The 19,114-nt window shown below is 45.6% G+C and overlaps 1 protein-coding gene across 7 annotated transcripts in view; it reads right to left on the reverse strand.

The window, feature by feature from the left end:
* LOC147712726 (membrane cofactor protein-like) overlaps positions 1 to 19,114 on the reverse strand; it is a 629,516-nt gene that overhangs the window by 405,872 nt on the left and 204,530 nt on the right. For all 7 annotated transcript variants that reach the window (XM_086923383.1, XM_086923385.1, XM_086923386.1 and 4 more), the window contains exon 4: positions 6,889 to 6,965. In XM_086923383.1, coding sequence (XP_086779509.1) covers positions 6,889 to 6,965 — 77 coding nt within the window. The remainder of the gene's footprint in view (positions 1 to 6,888; positions 6,966 to 19,114) is intronic.

The raw sequence follows: 19,114 nt of genomic DNA on the forward strand, positions 1-19,114 counted from the left end.
ACCCCCCACCCTGCACCCCTGCTGACTCATGAGCCACCCCAAACTGCAGTGTGCCTGTCGCCTCTTCCAAAATCTACACAAAGAACCCCTGAGGAGGAAGGGAGAGATTACCCCAACCCGCCCCAGCCCTGGGCCTAATGGCGAAAGCATATAAAAATACTCTGCAAACAATTACGACCCATAATCGGACCTCAGGACCCAAAGTCACTCCTGCGCCGTTGCGCCTCCGTCCGCGCCTCCGGGGCCTCCGCTCTCGGCGTCATCCTTTGGCAATGAGTCCAGCCAGTCACTGACACTGTCCGGTTGATCAAAGAAGAAAGCACGTTCCCTATACTCGATACGTAGGCGAGCGGGAAACAGCATCGCATATTTAAGTCCCAAGTCTCTCAAGCGACGCTTCACTCCCAGGAATCCGGATCGTTGCCGCTGCACTTGAGGAGTAAAGTCAGGGTAGATAGAGATGGAGCTGTTCTCAAACTTCAGCGGGCAGTGCTTGCGAGAGGCCTGAAGAATGGCGTCCCTGTCCCGAAAGTGAAATAGCCTAGCAATAATAGGCCTTGGGGGAGCCCCCGGCTTGACCTTTCCACCCGGGAAACGGTACGCACTCTCGACCGCAAAGAACTTACTAAGGCCTGCGGGAGCAAGTTTGGCAACAATTAATTCCTCGACCAGTTAATCGATCGAAGCAGCACCACTGTCCTCCGGTACCCCGACCAGGCGGATGTTGTTCCGTCGGGCCCTGTTATCCTACTCCTCCATACGTCTGGCCTGTAGATCATGCGACGACCGCAGATTCCCGATCGCCGATTGCGCTTCCGCCATGTCTGTCACCAGGCTGGTAGCTTTAAGGTCCAATGCTTTGACCCTCTCATTAGTTTTAGCCAAGTCTGCTCGAATAAGAGTAACATCAACCGCCACCGTGTCTATCTTGGACACGATGGCCTCGTATTGCTGACCCATATCTGCCTTGAGTCCTGCAATGGCGGCCATCAGGTCTTGAAGGGACACCTCCAATGTGGCCATCATGCCCGTCCTCGGGTCCTCAATACTGCGACTGGCAGCGCTGGGGGATCCTCTTGGCTGAGTATAACGATCTATCACGATAGACTGGACTGATCCCCCACGAGTGGTGGCTTTCCTGCGCTTCTCCAGCTCGGGTTTCATCGCGATGTTGTAATCAGCACCCCGTTGGGTCTTCCCGGGCGCGATAAAATGGCAGCGACCCTCCGGATTCCAAAAATCGCAATCTCACGACAAGTCACAGATCGCTGGGGCTGCGATGAGGACGTACAGCTGGGTAGAATCTTTTCTTCTTACTCCACATATGCACGGAGTACTGCGATATTGATAAAGAAACTGGTGCCATTTCAGTTGATGGGACTCTGAGGGTAGGTACTGTCTTGCATGGGGACGGTTGGGATCCACATCGATCACGTTAGCTTGTTGCTACGGGCCAAACACAGATGAGCCAGGTTTCTTTGATACACTGTGGGACAAGATTTTCGAGGTGGACTCTGCCCATGTAATTTGGGGAGGCGACTTCAAAGTTACATACTGCCCCAGACTAGACAGATCACAACCAGCACCGCACCATTACACTAGAGTGCAGGCGATGGTGAGAGACATCATATCTGCCTATCAGTTGACTGATGCTTGGAGGCACGCACAACAGCATGCACAAAAAGGTGCACATTTTACAGCGCCGGCGCAGTCATGGGCTAGGTTAGATTACTATTTGGTTTCTAGAGAGATGGTCCCTGAGATAACCGAAGTGAGGCATCTGGCTAGAACCTACTCAGATCACGCACCGGTGTTGCTGGTACTCTCTTCCTCCGACTTTAACACACCGCGCAGTCCTTGGCGACTCCATGCCCCTATCTTACTTGACACAGTCTTTCAGGAGGAGTTGCGGGAGGAAATAAGTGATTTTTTTAAGCCTAATAAAGACTCTGTGGATAGTGTTGAGATTGTATGGGAGGCTTTTAAGGTGACCATACGTGGATACTGCATAGCGAAAGAAGCTGAAGTGCTACGGGATAAACAAAATACCCTGAAGAAGTTAGAAACGGACCTTAAAATGCTAGAAAAGGAACTTGCGTAGGACCCGAAGGGCTCGACACAAGCTACATTTAGAGAAAAGCTTACGGAATATATGGAGGAGGCGCAGAGGGGAGCGAAGTTTGGGGGAAGTACTGGGTGACCAGGCAATACGGAAAAGGAGATAGGCCTGGGAAGATACTGGCACAAAAAGTAAAGCAACCCCGATGCTCTAACTACATAGTGGAAGTGGAGGATTTGGAGGGAGTGGCTTGCAGAGATACAGTCAACATACTGAACGCCTTAGTGTCTCATTACAAAAAGCTTTATACCGCGACTAGAACGACCGCCCTCGACCTAGATGGCTTCCTTGGGGATGTGGCGCTGGGCTGGCTCAGCGACGTGCAGAGGGCCTTTCTTTCCGCACCATTTGAGCTGGATAAGGTGAGTAAGGAAATAATGAGTATGCAATCTGGAAAGGCCACAGGGACAGATGGAATTCCCGCAGAATTCTATAAAACATACATAGATCTGATGGCCCCTATCCTTAGGGAAGTGTATGAGGAACCCCTAGAGGTGGGACACCTGTCCGCTACTAGGAGGGAAGCTCTTATAATATCACTGTTGAAACTGGGAAAAGCACCCAAGTATTGCGACTCTTATAGGCCGCTCCTACTCCTTAACAGTGATGCAAAAATGTTGACCAAGCTGATCCCGATGCGTCTTAGCTTGCTGATGGAGAACTTAATCCTACCTGATCAATCAGGCTTTGTGCCTGGGAGAGCAACCTCTCATAATCTGAGGACACTTTTTTCTGTTTTGAATAATGTATCACCAGACCTCCCTCTAGCTGCGATTTTTTTTAAAGATCTTTTTATTAACAAAACCACATAAGAAAACATCAAGTGACATACATCGCTTCACATTTGTCGTATATACTTTTCCGTACCACAAGATAATACATACAGAATAACATTTGGGATTCACGGGGATTTCTGCGCTACCGCTTCATCCCAAACAACTGGAGGAGCACAAATATCACCACGATACCTATTCCAGGCTCCCCAAACCTTCCCCCCACTTCGCAGGACAGCCCCTGGCAACATAGACATATCGCTCCCTATACATGCACCAATCCAGGTCTTCCGTCCAGTTCTCGACCCGGGCGGTTGGCTAGCACCCCACAACGGGGCGAGGTTACGCTTGGCAATCCTACACGCCAGGGTCGCCCACTGTCTCTCATTCACACTCAGATCCGTGGGCTCCTAGACATTCAAAACACACCTTCGGGCCTCCATTGTCATCTCCACCCCCAGCACCTCTTGCATCTTACCATGAATTTTACTCCAATAATCCAGTATCACTACACAATGCCACAGAATATGCATGAAGGTTCCAAGCTCTCCGCACCCCCTCCGACACTCCCCGCCCTCCGCACGCCCCACGTGCACCAGCTGGGGCCCGTAACATATGACCTATGTAGGATCTTTAACTGGACTAGCCGGAGTCGCATCTGAATAGCCACTACCTTTGGAGAGGAGACTGCCTCCCTCCAGTCTTCATCATCGAATTCCAAGCCGTCTGCTCCCCATTGTGCCATAATAAGTACCAGAGCTTCCTCCATGTTATTGTAAGCTTTTTATATATTAAGGAAATGTTTTTTTCTGGGAGATGACCGTCTAACACTCTATCTTCCAGGGGGGAGGCGTCTGGGAGTGCAGTGCCTCTGGGAATGTGAGTAAGCAAGGCATGAAGGTAGAATAATGCTCACTCTCCCGTAGTTGATACTTTACTTGGAGGGCACAAAATGTGAGGATTGTATCCTTTCCCCAAATATCCTTGATCTGCTTAATCCCAATGAGATCCCATTTGTCAAATCCCTTTGTTTTCCACAGGCTGCCCAGCTTCTCCGAGTTCCATAGTGGGGTGGTAAGTGTGAGCCTTCCATCCCATTTAAGATGTCGATTAGCTGCGTGCCACACACAAACTGCATGAGCGGATGGTCCAACGAGGGGGAAATCGACTGGCTCTGGCATATAGTGCCCTAGTGAAGTCGCCCCCCGGCACCAGCCCGCAGTCCATTGCATACCCGGGGTCTCGGGAGGTAGCTGCAATTTTTTTTTTAGACGCCACCAAAGCGTTTGACTCCATAGAATGGAGTATATTTTTGGGGTAATGCTACGCATGGGGTTCCCGTCACTGTTCCTATCGTGAATTAAACTACTATATTGCTTGCCAGTAGCAAGAGTCCTTGTCAAGGGCCACACTTCACAGACGTTTAGCATCACGAGGGGAACCAGGCAGGGGTGTCCCCTCTCCCCATTACTTTTTGCTATTCCGGTGGAGCCACTTGCGGCGAAACTGCGACACCACAATGACAAGGCCTTGCGCTGTAACCTGCGCCAAATACTTATATCCCTCTATGCAGACAATATTACTCTTTACATTCGGGACCCACAGCAAAATCCGAATCTGATACTTAGAGAATTCATAGTGTTTGGGCAACTCTCGGGCATCGAGATAAATTGGGGGAAATCAAGTATTTTCCTGTTAACTGCAGTTATGACGAATTTTTCGCTGGACTACACCCTGGAGTGGTGTGAGGAAGAACTGAAATATTTGGAGATAAGAGTTACCAGAGATAGGGAGGAACCTCTGAGAATGAACTATGGGACGGCGTTAAGCCAGGTGACAGACTGGGTCACACTCTGGGTGGCGTTGCCCCTCTCCATGGCAGGCCACCCGTTGTTGATAAAAAATGGTGGTGCTCCCCCAGCTGTTATACCTTTTTTTAAACTTACCGTTTTATCCTGGTAGGCATTTTTTAAGTCGCTTAAGTCGGAGCTGATACGCCTAGTATGGGGAGGCAAAAAACCCAGACTGCAGTGGGCGGTACTGACACGGCACTACTCGTAGGGTGGATTCGGCATACTAAACTTCGAGCTATACTTTACTTCCGCACAAGCCCACTATGGTTGGTTTTGGGTGAAACAGCCAAGCTATATGCCTCAGGTTGCAGCGGAACACTGGCTGGCGCACCCTACTCCATTAGAAGGTGCACTATATCTACCAGTAGATAACAGAGATAGAACACCCAACGCCCTCACATGTACAATAGCAGCATGGCACTGTATAGGACGCATGCTGGCTGTTCCCATGTTATACTCGTCGCTGCTGCCTCTCACTTACCATCCCAACATGTGCTGAACATCGTAGATTTGTTGCAATAGCACTTCAAATGGCCAAAAGGAAAGTGGCATGTAGATGGGGTAGGGGGCGAGCACCCTAATTCAAGGAGTGGGTAGCTGACCTGGAAATCTGCCAAGAGCACCTAATGACTTACGCAGAACTACTACCCATAGCCTCCAGGCCCAGTGACATATGGGCCCCTTTGAGGAGCTACTTGATTGCCTATCCGGGAGAAATGAACTAGAGTGTTGCAGAAAAATGTAATGAGGTGTGAAGTGGGAATACGTTTTTAAAAAATATGGGCGGGCGAAAGGAGATGGAAGTGATACTATGCACGCCTAAAGTTGCTAATGGATGCAGCCTTGGACAGGCATTAGCAGACATGCATCTATATAAATGGATGGACATACTAAGATTGACAGGATACGTCGTTGAGAACTTGTAAGTTGATATAAATGCAAGGTACTAAGGCGCTCTACACTGTGTACTGTTACCAATATTATGATGTACCAAAGCCGAAAATTGCTTGAAAGATCACGAAATGTACATCATGTTACAGAGATACCGATATATGTTTAATATGGGTGTATGATGCTGATGTTGACTATGTAAACCTGAAAACAATAAACAGAAGTTTAAAAAAAGATATATATTTGTATGACTGATGGGAGTGGCCACAAAAAGAAATGTTCGTTCACCCATGTGATAATCTCAAGTTTACCCTTTTTATGGGAATCTGCTCTCAACACAGTTAAAGAGAGTGGGCCTATTGGAACGATATGAAGTCTCAGTGGTCAGAAAAATGTTTCATATGTTTTTGAGAGACTTCACATTTCACACCCCCCCCCCCACCCCACAACCCCATCAAATGGACTTCACACTTGGATTGCCCTGAACCTTTGAAAGACAGTATGATCGACATATTTTAGGGGTGAAACAAGGTTTGTCCCATATCACAAACTTGGAAGTCTTTAAATTAAACGCATTGCTTCCCCCAAAAGGACAGTTTTTACCTATGTAGGCTGAAATCTGTGATCCCTATGACTTTGCTGCCATTGATCTCTGGAACTCTTTGACTGAGCCTATGGTTGTCAACAGATATAGTTCTGGTTTTCGTGAACGTGCACAATGCGGGTGTCCAGGGACCTCAGTTGGACTCTAGTTGTCATTGAATATGATTTCTTAGTTAGGAGTTATATGCACTGCAATGTTTAGGTAAATACACTATAAACAGTACACACATCATAGCTTTAAACCAAGCTGAAATAGCATGATAGAATACGCTTAGTTACAGACAGGTGAGAGAACCAAAAATAGACTCTTGAAAAAGCGGAGACAATACAGAGATTATGAATAGCAATGAGCAGCTACAGCAAAATCCATGATAAGGTAGAATCGAGAGTGAAAAAACAAAAAAAAACCTGAGGAGATGAGGTTTACACAAGAAACACGCAATAGTACTAATAGCTTTTCACCAGCTTTAATGTTGCTAAAATGTGAAAAGCAGTTTCCAGCAGCACCACAAGACAGCAGCAGTTCTCACAAACTGAGAACAGAGGAGAGAAGGAGCTAAAATTAAATGAATATGTTTTCATAAAGGGAAAATTGTGTTATAACTCCACTGCTCAAATATCCTTAAAATGAAATGTCAGAATGAATTACCTTCACAACTAGGAACTTGGTTGGTCCACAAACCATCTGTGCCGCATGTTCTAGTATTTCGGCCAATAATTCTGTACCTGAATAAGAAAAACAAATATATACAAACAGTAGATACAAAAATGATCATATGAAGACTTTTCACACTCATCTTGAGAAGGTCTAACAATAAAACTGTAAAGGAGACAACCATCATAAACTATATATAAGGCCCCAGTAGGTGAAAGCAGCACGTTAAAATCCACAAACCAAAACATATTATAGTCTCAAATCTTCACAAAAGAACCTGGTAACATGTAGTTTCTGCCTAGGTTTTATTGTAGTGAAATTAAAAATTACACAAATAGCTTATTAAGTGGTAGCCTGACAAGAACTAAACAGAAATTAAGAATAAGGAATGATTTCTAACTTGTATTCTATCAGGGGATCTCCAGTCATAGTCATAAGCACTGAATAAAGAAGCAAGTCCATTCCTACCAAAGAGTGGTGATAAAGACAGAGGAACAATCAGTGAACCATATCAAGCAAATACATTTCTAAAGGAAGCCTGTCCTCCTTGAGCATCTGAATGCAAACAAAAATGTTTGGCAAACGTGTGAACAGATCTCCATGTGGTTGCTTTATAGATATCAGCTACTGTTACATTTCTCCTCTAGTGAGGTGATTTTTAGGTCTACCGGTCAGAACCTTTTTTTATTTCTATTACGTTATCCATCCAGATATGGATTATTTGACGTACCTAGACCTGTACGGCCCGGCCCATAGTTTACAAACAATGTGTTTGACCTTGGGATATCTTTAGTTTGTCCAGAAACAAACTTTAAGGCTTGCCTGACATCTAGAGAATCGAGAGTCCATTCAGCAGGTCTGGAAGGGTACTGAAAGAAAAAAGGTAAGGAAATGCTGTGATTAACGTTAAGGTCTGAAATGTCTTTAGGTAGGAACTTTGGATGAGTCCTCATAACCACTTTACTGTAATGAAAAATGGTGTATGGTTCATGACAATGTAATGCCTGTATTTTGGTAACCCTACATGCTGACATGATCACTATGAGGAAAGCAGTTTTCCAAGAGAGATGTTGCTAGGACAATTTGTGAATGGGCTCAAAAGGAGCTTGCATGAGGCATGAGAGGGCTATATTGAGCTCCCAGGGAGTAGATAGATGCATTATTGTAGGAAAAACCCCTTTCAACCCCGCTAAAAAAATCTTTGATGATAGGAATTTTGACGTTTGTGAAGGACATTTCCTGTAGGCTGCAATTGTCACCAAATGAAATTTCATTGAAGAGAATTTTAAGCCAGATTTGAACAGATGACATATTATGGAAAAATCGTATCTTCTTGCCAGGTGTTGGAGTCGCCTTCTTGTCAGAACAACAAATTCAAAATTAAAAAATATGCTGAACGTGGTGAAGGTCATTTATCCATGAATGCCCTCATTGATCACTTTAAAGAAGTCCTCTCATTTATCTCTAGGGAGGTCTTCTGCAATTTTTTGTAAAGACTTCAACAAGGCTCTGTCGTATCTGCCCAGGAGAGCCGATGCACATGCAGCCTTCATGGTGGTGGCAGCTGTACCGCAAACCTTCCACCCCAATGAACTAACTTTTTACTCTCCTTGTCTCATCCTTGCAGCAAAGAAACCCCATTCCACCACTACTACTCCTGTAGACATAGGAGTGGTGGAATGGGGTTTCTTTGCTGCAAGGATGACCACAAAATCAGGTGGAGGGTCTGAGTGGGCCCTGCTCTGGAGATCTATATTTCTTTTGTAGCGTAGTTGGAGCCGATTTGGCTGAGACCGCTGTGAGGAACTGTTCCACGGCTGGTTTTAAAAGGCCCGGAACCAATGGCAGGAGAAAGTAGGAGTGGTCTGGATGGCGATCTGTAGTGAAGTGCCTTAAAAATTACAGATGTAGATGGTGTAGGAGCTGGTATTGGGATGTTCAATTCAGACCAGAACCTCCTGAGAGGTATTTATATCATCCATTGGAAAGACCCTTGGTTGGAGGGAATCAGACAATATTGGTGTATATCTGCCAGCACTGGGACAAGAAGTTGAAGAATTATTTGTTGAAGGATGTCTTGACCATGTTCTTGACCTGGACGCATGGTGGTGAATTGTGAGTCTGGAGGATGGTCGTGATGAGTATGCAGAGACCTATGGAGATGCCTGGCATGGTGTGAAAGATGAAGAGATCTGGAACATGATCTTGGTGGAGAAGATAAAAGCCTCACAGGAGGGGCTGGAGGAGTAGGAGAGTCTGGCAGCAATATAGGCAACGAAGGAGAATATACCTTGGAGTACTCAGAGTCCGGAGAGGACGGTAGACATCTTGTCCTTGATTTTATGGCCTTTTCCGCATGTCTGGGTGGTCTCAACATCGACACACTCCTCAACTTCAAAGTTCGTGTGCGCCTCAATGTCATAGTCACCTTCAGCGTTGACCTTCTATGTCAAAGCGTCGACCTTCTGTGTCTCAAAGTCGATTGTCCTCGGCTCTTCGACATCGACTCATCCCTCAACGGTGAAAATGTAGGTATTGTAACTTGTCTTTACGTTGATACTCTCAACAACGACCCGGACCAACGTTGTTTTCAAAGTGGGCTTCTCTTTGTGGATCTCCCTTGCCTGTAGTCCTCAGAGGAAGGTGAAAAAATCCTGATACAGGACTGATCTTCTCCTTGCTCTCTAAATGTCCCACCTTCTGATTGCACCAACTGCCTGTGTTGCTCCCCTCTACCAGACCGATCGGCTCCCTTTCTCCCAGAGTCCGCCTGATAAACTTCCTGCAGTGTGGACATCTGTCAGGAGCATGGCTCTTAGGAAGGCAGATTCTGTCAGAAAAAGGCAGAAAAACCTTGGGACAGATGGAATAGTCCTGTGAAACAGTTGTCAAAAATGCCCTGGTACGACATTTGATGAAAGAAAGCCAAAAAGGCCAAGCTCAGTGTTTCAAGATCCTTTCGCCAGAAGCCGGAAATAAGAACTGAGGCAACTGCCACCTGCTGGGTATGATGGAATACTAGTGGTCTCTGGGCCCTTAAATGCGCATAAACTTTTTTCACATTCACATAATGGCAGCCTATAGGGCTACACTATCCTTTTTTCCTTCCTCTTTCTCCTTTTAAAAATGGCATGTGAAAGAGATTCAAGTAAATGTTATATGTTATGTTATGTTATAAAGTGCTTATTAAGCGCTCGAATGCCGAGGCGTCTTGGCGCTGGTGTGCGTAAGTGGAGCATAATGATCGACTGATAGCTACTCGAAGTTAAAAAGCCAGGATTTCAGGATTTTCCTGAAAGATTTGGCTGAAGTCTCAAGGCCACCGTAGTTTGTTCCACAATTGGGCCGCACAGCTGGTAAGTGAGCGCCCCCCCCCCATCTGGCCCGTCCATACCTAGGGATACAGATCAGGCCAAGATTGGCAGACCGTAGGTCTCGCTAGGGGGTATAGAGCCTAACACCATCCTGACAGTCCTCAGAGCCACCACCTTATCGTGCCTTATGCACCAGGCAGAGTGCCTTGAAGTCTATTCTCAGCTGGACAGAGAGCCAGTGTAGTGCCCTTCTACCCTGAGTGGTGGGGTGGCTCTACGGAAGCTTTAGAATCACTCACACTGCGGCATTCTGCAGTGACTGGAGTTTGCTAATCTGATGCTTATCGATGCCCAGGAACATCACATTGCAATACTCCAATCTGGTCATAAAAGGGCGGCTGTTACCGTCTTCTGAAGTGCCAGGGGAATGAAAGGGAAGATTTTGCGCAGGGTCTTAAGTAGGAAAAAGCAAGCCGATGTTAGGCTATTCACCGGAGCTGACATGTTCAATTTGTTGTCGAAATTGACCCCAAGGTTCCTCATCTTTTTTTAATGGTAAAGGACATTCCCCTGCCTCCAGCGGCCACCACAGATTGCTCCAGATTGGTGATCCGTTCCCAAATTCGATCACTTCTGTTTTCTCCGTATTAATTTTCAGGAAACTCAGACTCATCCACTCCATGACATCCTTCAGATAGGCATGGAATCTTGCCGCTGTTAACTACGACATGTCTGAGGCAGATATCACCAACTGAGAGTAGTCCGCGTACGACATGAGGGTAATGCCATGTTACCTCACAAGCCTAGCCAGCGGCTTCACATAAACATTAAGCAGTGTTGGGGACAGAGCTGAACCCTGTGGAACCCTGCAAGGCAGATTAAAACTGTCCGATTGTAGACCCTCCCAGTTCAGACTTTGTTTCCTGTTGTCTAAAAAAGAGGAGAGGAGAGCCAGAGCCAGCTCACTGATTCCTACCTCCTGTAGTCACCGCACCAACACCGTGTGACTCACGGTGTTGAATGCGGCTGACAAATCTAGGAGGACAAGGATTGCCCCCCAACCCCATTTACTACTGTCCGAATCCCCTAAGCTGCGGCGATCAGGGCAGATTTAGTGGAATGTCTTGAACGAAATCTGTGCTGGGGTGGATCCAGTAGCCTGTTACTATCCAGGTATTAAGGTAATGTTTTATTGTCGATTTTTCAAGGACCTTGGCTACTAATGGCAGACTAGAGATTGGCCAATAGTTTTTAAATTCAGTGGGCTCCAATGTGGCTTTCTTCATGATTGGCCTAATACTGGCTGTTTTCCAGGCTGCAGGGTAGATCTCAGAAACCAGGACTTGATTGATTAAAGAGGTAAGAGTTTCACTAATCCTCTCCGCCGCCAGATGCATGATGGCCGGGGGACAGGGGTCACAGGATGAGCCAGATTTCATAGATTTTAAGATGTCTATTACCACCTCTTCCGATAGGGGGTCAAAACAAGTCAGTTTGCATGGCACTGTCTCCTCCCCCTGGGGGAGTTGATGTGTACCTGACAAACAGTTTGATGAGTTCGCCAGGTCATCATATATTGTTTGCATCTTGTTCTGGAAAAAAAAAAGCCAGCTGATTACAAAACGCCTGGTTAGGTTTAAACAAGCTGCCCTGCTGAGATTTAGCTAAAAAAGACACAGATTTGAACAGCTCTTTTGCAGAGTTTCCAGCTTCCTGCGTTTTCGAGGTGAAATACACTCTCTTAGTAGCCAGAATGGCCTCCTTATATTTATTCAGGGCCCCATTGTAGGCATCTTTACTAGTCCTACTATAGTCCACACTCCAGAGACGCTCAAACCTTCTACATTCAACTTTTTAAGTTCAGGGCCATACCACGGTGACCCCGCGGGGTGCCTGTTTGCTGTGGCGGTGTGCTCAGGAGCAACATAACTGACCGCTCTTTGGATCCATTCGTTGAACTGGGTGGCAGCAACCTCGTATCATCATCTAAAATTGGGGGGGGAGTGGTCAAGAGCAGCCTCTAAGCCTTTGCTTGTTATCTTATTCCATCGCTGGAACGTCACCTTAGTAGCTTTGTGAGGAGAACACCTCCCGGTTGCCCTGGCCCTAACCTCGAAGAATACTGCCTTATGGTCCGTCCAATGAAGTGCCTCTACCCAGCCCAGTGAGATGCCTGGGTGGTTGGAGAATATTCCATCTAAAATATGGGCACCTTGGTGCGTGGATTCAGACACTAGCTGATGCAAGCTTCCATGAGGTCTAGAAGTCTGCCCGTATCTGGATTAATACCCAGTTCCAAATGGTATTTGAAATCGCCTAATATTGTAAAAAATTCGGAATCAGTACAGGATTCCATATTAGACATGAGGGCTGGTGGAAAAGTGGCTCAAGGGCCCGACGGTCAATAGACCAGTAGGCCCTGCAGTACAGTCACGTCCTTGAGCCTAACACAGAATTGCATTGCTTCGGCATAGAGATCAGCCACTGCTTCCGCCTGAACCTTCAGGCCACCCTTGTAAATAATGGCTAAACCGCCCCCTCTATTGCCTGGACTGTCTTGGTTCAATAGAGAGCGTCGCCTGATGGTAAGGCCACGTTCCAATCAGGGATTGAGGTTACATCCGTCCAGGTCTCGGTTAAGAAAACCATGTCAGGATTGTGTGCGTTGAGTAGTATTTCCAGTTCATGTTTGTGTTTCACTACAGAACGTGTGTTTAAGAGAATGCACAAAAGCCTGTTTTATGATGTAACCACCGGCCTTATCGCTGGCCCTTGATCATTGAGGATGGGGGAAGTATGGTCATATGGCTGGAGACTCTCTGCATTTCCCCCTTCCGTACGGCAAGCTTCCCCACCCTTCTCGCTGCTCTTATCAATGCTCTTATCATTGTAAAGAAATAACTTTATACCAATTATTTGGCATTCATATATATTTATATTTACATATACATATGGCTTCATTACACTTTTTTAAAATGCAATCTGAAGATTGTATTTCTTACAGGCTGCACAATATTCACATCTTAAGTGTTTCTAAATGCCTTCCTGAAGAAAGGTGAACATCTACACTTAAGAAGACATATTGTGAAAAGTACTGTGGCATCCCCGCATGTGGGCGGGACTCTTCAGTGCTTATGACTATCAATGGAGATCCCTGAGAGACCATAATATTTAAAATCAAAACTCATAGCCTGTTTTTGTATGGTTTTTATAAAACCTACTGACCAACAGGTGTCCACTTAGAGTGGCAATATATTTGTTGTACTTGCCGTTGTTATTGCTCTCTTCTCCCCTCTTTCTATGTTCTTCCTCTATTTTACACCCTTTTTTGGGTTTCTTTTGCTTCGAGTACAACACTAGGGGCTTACCGATACCAGCCCTATCCGGATTGAGCACACTTATGGGGTTTGCCACATTAATCTTAATTACCCTGTATGAATATCTTGCATCGATTTCCGACTGAAGTGCACCTGTTGCTGAATATCATTCTATTTCAAAGAATATAATTATAACAACATTCTCTCTTTTGGATATTGATGCATCACACAATATAATTGAATTAATGCACAACCATGCATTGCGTTCTGACTGGGCATACTTCTACATTTACTACTGTAACAAAGCCTCAATTTAGCATTTGATTACTTGCTTGTAATATTCATATAAAAGCTATATTTTTTAATGCCCTACTACTGGGGGAGCTTACCTCCACCTATGCTGTCCCTGTGCTACGCCGTGGAAGGAGCATGGTCTGCCAGATGCCCCTCTGTCCATCCTTGCAACTGACATGTGCAGGGTTGTTTTTTGCCAGCTCTCCAGCAATCACCCTCTTGAGGATTTGCGTTACTGAGAGAGGCCTTTTGAGAAGCTTACGTTGTGCATTTGGAGCTAAGCAGTCCCCAACGATCCGTAGCCAAGTCGCATCCTTATTTGTAAACATATGAAAAACACTATCTTGTACAAAGTTTTCTAATCTTTCAATGATCGCTATTAACAGTTCATCTTGCTCCTGTCATGCCAAGCTGAAAATGTAGCGTTCTTGACTAACTTTTTTTTAGGGTTAACTGCGCACAGAGTGCAACTGAGTTTTTCCTATGTCTATGTTGAAAATGTTATAATCAGACACTGGTCATAATGCATTACTAGATTAATCTCAAGATGTAACTTTGACTTCTTAGAAAATTCCCCTGCTGCTTCAAAAAAATGTGCTCAGCAACTCCATAGACCTCTCCCACTTTTGACCCAAGCTCGGAGTGTTGCCCTTTCTGACTATCTCCAACATGACCAGTCACTATGTTGTGTTGAAATAGTCAATGTTATGAATAGCCCTCAACGAGCCTTTGCAGGCAGAGTTTTCTGCTACACAATTTATACACAAACAACGTTTAGAGGTCTGGCTTGCATTCTCATAGCAACTTTCCTAACTATTCATAAAATGGCATGTTGAAATAACTCCATATTTTGTGTGCTTACCCAAGGTAGAAGCTATTTTGCTTTTACTAACTCCGAGTGAGACTGTGGCAATGGTGTGTGCTCTGATGAGAGTAAGATTCCCTATCCAATACCCTGGTAGAGTGTGAGTCTGAGAGTGTGTGAGTGGGTATGTGTTGGGGGGAATGTGTCACCTCCTGCTCAACCGACCGGTAACCTGTATTTAGTTTTAGGGAAACTTTAATGCATATATTGCAATATTCCACCATTCTGCTTTTCAGCAACAGTGGCAAGTCACACATGTTGACGGCCAGTGCCTTTATGCACATCAGCATGATAGGTAGTTGCCTATCTTTCATTGGGTCTATCACAAAAGATAGCATCACAAACTTCCCACAGTTGGTACAGGACTGTTTTTTTAGAAACATGTAGCAGCAAGAATATGTGCAGGTGGGAGGATCCTAAAGGTCGAGAAATTGCTGTTTGAGTACTCAAACCACTCTTCATACTGTGATTTGGATATTTAGGGGTGATTGATTTGTTTCTCCAAAGAGGCAATGGGCTGCGTCCTTTGTGCAGAATGGCTTGGAGGAAATCAGGATCTTCTGGACCTCTGCTTTGAGGCCAGGCTTGGAGAAATAAGGGCAAATGTGGAAAACCTAGCGAAAGAAAAGAAGAAAGCACAATAGGATACATTACTGTTGGATTTCCCTCTGTCTTCCTCCTCTTGGTCTTCTTCCAGGTCTTACCTTAATGCGAGAGCTTCTTCTTATAACGGATTTCCAGTCCTTTGGGAGAGGATGATGCCGTGCTGTTGGCTAGTGTGGACAATGATCCGTTCCTGCATGATTTTTTCTTGGACCATGTGCAAGCCCAGCAATTTTACCTGCTGCTTTAGTGGTAAAGTGTGACATTTGATTTTCAGATCAGAAAGCTGAAGGGCTGAAAGAGAATGTCATTTTCCATTGCTGGTTCCTTGAACCAATGAGGCTTGGTCTTTAGTTGGAGGAACTCCTTCATAAACCCTTCAACAATAGAAACACATTATAACATTCACTGAAATTTCTAAGGGGTCACAATTCGTCAGTCTTATGTCCGAAGAACGCGATGCTAGATCAAATTCAGCCATATTTCAGTTCTTGCCCAAATGGGGCGGAAGTAGCTGCAGAGGAAAGCACTGAGGCAAAGGACACATCGGAGCTGCTGCTTGAACAGCCAAATGGGCCAGTTACAAAATATATTTGCCAGCTGGAGTCATCGAGGGGGTGAAAGGTGGAGGGCCTGATCCTTGACAGATGGGTAGTAGACATTCTGAATCACAGATACAGGATTGAGTTTGGAGTGTGGAGAAGTGTGGCTCAGGGGTTAGAGGCGGCAGACCAGGAAGCTGAGATCAGTCCTGGACCAGGGTTCAATTCCCCGCCTCGGCGGGTCTTGGGCTCAAAAATTCCACGGACTCGATAATTCTCGTTCCGGTGCCTACTCGACTCATGGGTTCACACTCTGCGACTCTGGGCAATAGCTTGCCTAATCTCCACTACGGCCCCTCGCGGCGGGATGCCTGGCTTTCACCTTGTGGATACCCTGCTGGGGTTATCTCACAGGGGAATACCAGGACGGGTTCCCAAGGCAAGCGCCTTGATGCCTTCGGGTGAAACGTGCGCTATATAAATTGCAATACATTTACATTTACATTTTACAGTTTATCAGAGCAATTCAATTCAGGCTTCAGTCCAGGAAAGGAGAGAAATACATTGGGGTGGCATGCAGAGTTTGCTGGCCGAGGGGCTGTATCACAAGTTCCAACTTTGGAGAAGTGCCAGAGAGAGTCTGCTCTCATTTCAGAATAGAGAGGTTAATGGGGAGCTGTAGTCTGATCTTTAACTTGAAAGGTGTGAATCTCTACTGTTAAACTGTTAAAATTCATCTTAAAATTCACATGATTCACTTGGGACAGTTACTGTCCTCACTGTACGCATTTCCATAATCTTGCAGGCTCTATGATTTTCAATACTTTTGTTTAATTTTCAGTGGCGTATGCTCCCAAATGAACTGAAGTCTTCAAGAGTACTTTCCAAATCCTTGGCTCCAGTGGTGGGGATTCTGCTCAGTTAGGATCAGTGTCCATTTATCCTTGTACAAAAATCATGTTGCACATCGAGTAGTTGTGTCAAATGTTGTATACTAGGGGTTCCTGTTTCATATTGTCCTGTCTAAGATGAGAATATTTCAGGATCAGCATTTGTTTGGCAGCAGATTCTAGGTTGTCTTGGGACAGTGTCCTTACAGCCAGCAATAGTTACTGACTACACCTATTCCAGAGGAAGCTCCTGGTGAAGCAATGGTCTTCTGTGGCAGACTCGTTATAGTACACCAAACCGTCTGCAAAGAATACCCTCTTACATTTTTCAAGCTTTCAGCCCAAGACTCAGAGAGAAAGTATCCCCTTCAGCCAGTTCCTCCGGTTAAGGAGGAATTGTTCTAATTTGGGAGACTTTTATAAACACTCTGAAACCCTGAAAAAGAAGTCTAGAGACAGGGGTTACCCAAAAAAACTGCTGACCCACTCTATGAAAAGAGCTAGGTTTTATGACTCTTTTTGAAGTGACTAACAATATATGTTGGAGTGTGATCCTATATAACAGTTTTGACTAGTGTATTCCCCTATTATGAATTAGGAATTGTTTTCCTTATGTACTGTCCCATTATATATTGTGGTTTTTAATTATGCTTTTTATCTTTGTTTTTAATATATCAAAATAAAATGTACATTTATTTTCTTGTATGACTGTATCGGTTACATCATTTGTTGCTCCTTAGTTATGTTATTGGTATTGATTGTGTATGTGTGTTCAAAAATTCACCCAAAGGGGAATCTTTTCTGACGAAAAGAAAATATACCCTTTGGTAGAGGTTTTGTTGACCATAGACGGAGAACCCCTCTTCAGAAAGGTAGGGGTGATACCTTTCCTTCCTGAGACCGTCCTCTTGGGGACCGACCTTCCCCGTTTTCAAGAATATTTATCAGCCCTTTCTCCCCCTTCAGCCATGTCAGGGTGGTTGGGAAGTGCCCCGTTTGCCCAGACCCTAATAGAGGGCCCCTCCTTCAAAAGAATAAAAACCCGTAGGAAAGAGGGGGAAGAAAGGGCTTTATATCGTAGGTCCTGTGATGTGTTGTCCGCTCCTATTCTTGTTTCCCCAGATGAGCCACAAATGCCGAGATTGAGTTTCCGAGCCGCCCAGAGGGATGATACGACATTGCAACATGCCTGGGACCAAGCGCAGGAGGACCACCCGGGAAGGTAAGCTCCCTTTTTTGTGTTAAAAAGGGACTGTTATACAGAATAACAACAGAGACAGGTCAAACCAAAGAACAGTTGTTAGTCCCCAAAACCTTCCGCGAATACATATTGAATCTTGCACATAACCAGGCAGGGGGGCGGTCACTATGGTAAGGAACACACAGTAAAGTACTTGCTACACAGGTTTTATTGGCCTGGGGTGTACCAAGAGGTGGCATGGTATTGCGCTTCTTGTGTAAGATGTCAATTGGTGAATAACCCCGTCCTTCTCAAGGCCCCCCTCCAGCCACTACCCATCATCGATACCCCGTGCCAATGGGTAGGCGTGGACCTTAGGTCCTCTACTCCCATCCGAGCGTGGACACCAGTACATATTGGTTCTGGTGGACTACGCCACCAGGTACCCGCAGGCAATACCCCCAACTAGCGCAACCATGCATGACAGCCGCCTCCCAGGCCATGGTCTCCTTTTTCTCCCGCGTGGGGTTTGTCCGGGAGCTTCTAAGAGATCAGGGTACTCCATTTATATCCCGGCTAATGAAACAGATCCGTGATCTATTTGGTATCAAGCAGATTTGTGCGGCTGTGTACTACCCACAAACGGATGGCCTGGTCAAGAGATATAATAGGATGATCAAGACCATAGTTAGGAAGACCATAGAAAGGACGGGAAGGGACTGGGACCAACTGTTTCCCCTGGTGTTATTCGCTATACGGACACACAAGCAGAAGTCTATGGGGTTTCTCCATACGAGTTGCTGTTCGGGAGACAACCCGTACCCTTCTCGATATGGCAGGTGAGCAATGGGTCGAGGAAGAGGACGAAATCAAACCGTTACTACAGTACAGTACGACACTAAGGGACACCTTAGAGTCTCTTTGGGATAAGGTCTATGCAAACATGGGTAAGACCCAGACGCAACATAAACGTTGGTACGACAAGAACACAAAGTTAAGGGAATTTAAAGTAGGAGACCTCGTCCTGATATTGCTACCCTCTACCGAAAAATAATTGTTGACCACATGGCAAGAGCCGTACAGGGTCCTGGCCAAGGTAACCCAGCGTCATACCGGGTGGCCGTACCACACAAAACCCAAACAGTACTGACATACCATGTCAATCTTTTGAAGGATTGGGAGGGTCCCTTACCAACAACACCATGTAAAAATGTC

This window comes from Lissotriton vulgaris, chromosome 5 (genome assembly GCF_964263255.1).
Source record: "Lissotriton vulgaris chromosome 5, aLisVul1.2, whole genome shotgun sequence".
NCBI classification, from domain to species: Eukaryota; Metazoa; Chordata; class Amphibia; order Caudata; family Salamandridae; genus Lissotriton; species Lissotriton vulgaris.